Here is a 3,550-nt window from a genome sequence, read left to right on the forward strand (position 1 = left end):
GTGGTGGTGAGTAGTGGTGGTAGGTAGGTGGCGGGTGGGTGATGGTGGTGGTGGTGGTGGTGGTGGTGGTGGCGGGTGGGTGGGTGACAGGTGACAGGTGGTTGGTGGTAGTGGGTGGCTGGTGGTGGTAGATGATGGATGGTGATGGCAGGTGGGTGGTGAGTGGTGATGGCAAGTAGGTGGCGGGTGGTGGCGGCAGGCGGTGGATGGTAGTGGCGGGTGGTGGGTGATGGATGGCAGGTGGGTGATGGGTGGTGGTGGTGATGGTGGTAATAGTGGCAAGGGATGGGTGGTGGTGGCGAGTGGGTGACAAGTGGGTGGTGGTGGCAGGTGGGTGGTGGGGGTGGGTGGTGGTGGCGGAAGACGGTGGTGAAAAATGATGACGGGTGGTGGCTAGTGTTGGGTGGTAAAAAAAAACTGAAAACTCAAAATAGAAATATATTTTTTGTGTTTTCATTTTTTGACCAAATTTATAAATTGAGACCACTGATTTATAAATCAAAAATTTTACCAAATAAATTTTTATTTGAATTTTTAAAATTTTTAAAAATATAAACAGAAAATTAAAATCGTAAATCGTTTTGGCATGTTTTGCACCCAAAACGACGTCGTTTTGACAGTTTTGAACCATTGTAACCTCAAAAATTATGATCCTTCAACATTTTCCAACTTTATTCGTGACCAATAATGATGCGACCCTCCTGGGCTCGTGGGATCCAACTAGTATTTAAAAAAAAACAAAAACAACCCATGTTCCATCCCAACACACTTTGAAAATGTAAAACAAAGCAAAAGCACAGAAGTATAACATAATCATCATAATCAATACCACATTTTCACTTTTCCTAGACATAGAAAATAAAATAAAAGAGGATATTATAAAAAAACCTCAATTGCCGCTGCATAAATTTACATTGCAATTACAGTCACTACATATTCCCAACATCCCCACCCACCCACCCATACTAAAATAAACCTAAAGAGCATCATCACTCACCCCACAAACTTTTTTAAAATGTTCAAAAAGCAAATTCAAATAAACAAAAACTAAAAAAAAATAATAATAATAATTAGCATTAGCACCTCTAATAATATCCTTTTCTTTCATTCAGCACGCCACCGGAGCAGCCACCGCGGGCTTGACCTTTGGTGGCCGTCCTCTCCCTCTCCGCTCTCCACTAGGTGGCGGAGCCGCCGGAGCATCAGTCTTCGCTTTCTTCGTTGCAGGCGGCGGAGCCAATGGATCAGTAGATTTCGGAGGGCGGCCTCTAGGCCTCGGCGGGGAAGCCTCCTCCGCGCCAGGCGGCGGCTGAGCCTTGGTCTTCGGCGGACGGCCGCGGCCGCGTCTCGGCGGCGCGTTGGGGTCGGGCTTCATGTAGTTGTTCTTGACCATGACGAGCTGACCGCTCTGCTTCATCTTGTTCAAATGGTGAGAGAGAAGCGTCGCATGCGCCGCCGGAACGTCGCCGGAAGCGGTGGCCTCGATGTGCTTCGAGATCGCCGACTTGTTGGAACCGTTCTTGTCGTTCAGAGCCTCGATCGCAGCCATAATCATCTGGAAAAAAAAAAAAAAAAACTCAAAATCAGCTCAAATCGAGGTCGATCTTGAGAGAAAACTGTTTGGAGAGTAAGAAAATAGAAGAAAAACACATTTTGGATTACCTCTGGGTACTGAGGAAGAGAGGGAGGAGCCGGAGGATCTTCAGCTGCCATGTCAGATATAGTTTTAGAGAGAGAAAGCTACAGAGAGAGAGAGAGAGAGAGAGAGAGAGACTGTAGAGAGAGAGAGACTGTAGATTTAAAAGGTTGCAGACCGGATAGAACGGAAAAATAAAACAAAATAAAACAAAATAAAGGATTTATTTACATGGAGATATTCCAAAATGGTTGAAAAATATTATTTTAAAATATGAAAGAGTACAAATGAATAGTTTTTTGGGATGTATTACATAAATATATTTTTTGATTTTTTGGTTAAAAAAAGTAGAGAAAAAATATGTATATTTGGAATAATTTTTTAACTTCTTACTAAAAGATGTGTAATAAAATATTATAATAAAATCAAAATAACCATTTTACCCTCTTGACTTTTTCACTTTTAATTTTTTGATCTTTTGGATAGTTGGATTTAAAGGATGGTTTCCCTCCACAAATAGGAGTGTAAAATTGGCTCACGGCCCGTGGGTGGCCCGAAACCTGCTTGCGGCCAGGGGCGAGTCAGACCTATTTGGGCCCGAGCCCAAGCCCAGTCCGAGATCTTAGGCTATCATTTTAAAGCCCGATTTGGCCCGTGACCCGATCCATCGGCCCATTTGCGTCCCACTCAAGGCCCGGCCCGGGTCCCGGCCCAGCCCGCTCGAGGTCCAGTGTCTTTTTAAATAGAAATAATAAAATTTTGGTAGAAAAAATTTAAAAAATAAAAAAAAATGGACAAGTACACCCAAGACTGAGGCCAAGCTCAAGCCCACCCGACCAGCCCAAGGCTCGGACCACCGACCCGCCCAAGGGGCGAATACCCCTGGGCCTGGGCTAGGGCTAGGGCAAGGGCTAAGGCTTGGGCCTAATTTTTTGGCCCGTAGGCCAGCCTGACCAGAATTTTGACGGGAGCCCACGAGGCTCGACATGGACCGGGCTAGGCCGAGTTAGATTTACACCCCTATCTACAAGCTACCCTTAAATAGTATAGATTTTTTAATTTTTTAATAACTTTTTAATTTTTTTGACTTTTTTATTTTATCTCAAACGAAAATCGTTTTATCCTTAATTATAAAATTGTGTAAATAGATCATTATGTTGTGTTTGGTTTAGAGATTTGAAAAGGAAAAAGAAAAAGGTAGGTGAAATATAAATAAAATATATATACATTTTACATAATTGCACACACTTTTTCTCTTTTTTCTTTTTTCTAAATCTCTTCTTAAATCTCTCAATCATGTACGGCATAAAATTATTTTTTACAAAAATATTATGATTATATTTTTTAAAAAATAAATATTATGAGTGTTTTATTTTAAAATGAAAAATTCACTAGATTATATTATTTTATATAAAAATATGGACTGAATTTTTTTATTTATATATCATTAATATTTTAACAATAAAGGTTTTAAAATATAAACTAATGTCTTAGGTATATTTAATTAATGGTATATTAATTTGCCTGGATTTTGATAAATATCTATTTTTAATTACTCATTAATTGAATACATTTATTATTGAATATTTCAATGACTTTGAATTTGTATACGAGAAATGCTATGTACTCTAAATATTCTTCCAAATATTCTACCAAACTTCTTATATGACACAAATCCATATGTATGTAAATCCCACACTCATGTGAGAGATTTGGTAAAATATTTAGAGTGTCTAGCGTAACTCTTTGTATACAACTAAGTTATAATTAATATTTCAACTTTTCATATATAAAAATAGAATTTTAAGAATGTATTGAATAAGTATAATTCACCCCGTTATCGTAAAAAGTAAGAAGGATTATAAATGTATTGAATAGGTAATATATTTTTTATAAGGGCAATGGTAGAGGGCC

At 39.2% G+C, this 3,550-nt stretch overlaps 1 protein-coding gene across 1 annotated transcript; it reads right to left on the reverse strand.

The window, feature by feature from the left end:
- Positions 1 to 859: 859 nt before the first annotated feature.
- On the reverse strand, positions 860 to 2,962 carry LOC114264662 (HMG-Y-related protein A). The gene is made up of 2 exons (XM_028205353.2): positions 1,663 to 2,962; positions 860 to 1,555 (listed from the first exon to the last, which is right to left on the reverse strand). The coding sequence occupies exons 1-2, from the start codon at positions 1,711 to 1,713 to the stop codon at positions 1,109 to 1,111; spliced, it is 498 nt and encodes a 165-aa protein (XP_028061154.2). The 5' UTR covers positions 1,714 to 2,962; the 3' UTR covers positions 860 to 1,108.
- Positions 2,963 to 3,550: the final 588 nt, after the last annotated feature.

This window comes from Camellia sinensis, chromosome 5, assembly GCF_055761805.1.
Source record: "Camellia sinensis isolate YWXY chromosome 5, ASM5576180v1, whole genome shotgun sequence".
NCBI classification, from domain to species: domain Eukaryota; kingdom Viridiplantae; phylum Streptophyta; class Magnoliopsida; order Ericales; family Theaceae; genus Camellia; species Camellia sinensis.

What these genes read in the sequence shown, in the direction of transcription:
- LOC114264662 (XM_028205353.2), bottom strand. Translation starts at nt 1,713, where the DNA reads ATGGCAGCTGAAGATCCTCCGGCTCCTCCCTCTCTTCCTCAGTACCCA. An exon ending in CTCTTCCTCAGTACCCAGAG is followed by an intron (nt 1,556 to 1,662) that starts GTAATCCAAAAT and finishes TTTTTTTTCCAG; the next exon opens with ATGATTATGGCTGCGATCGA.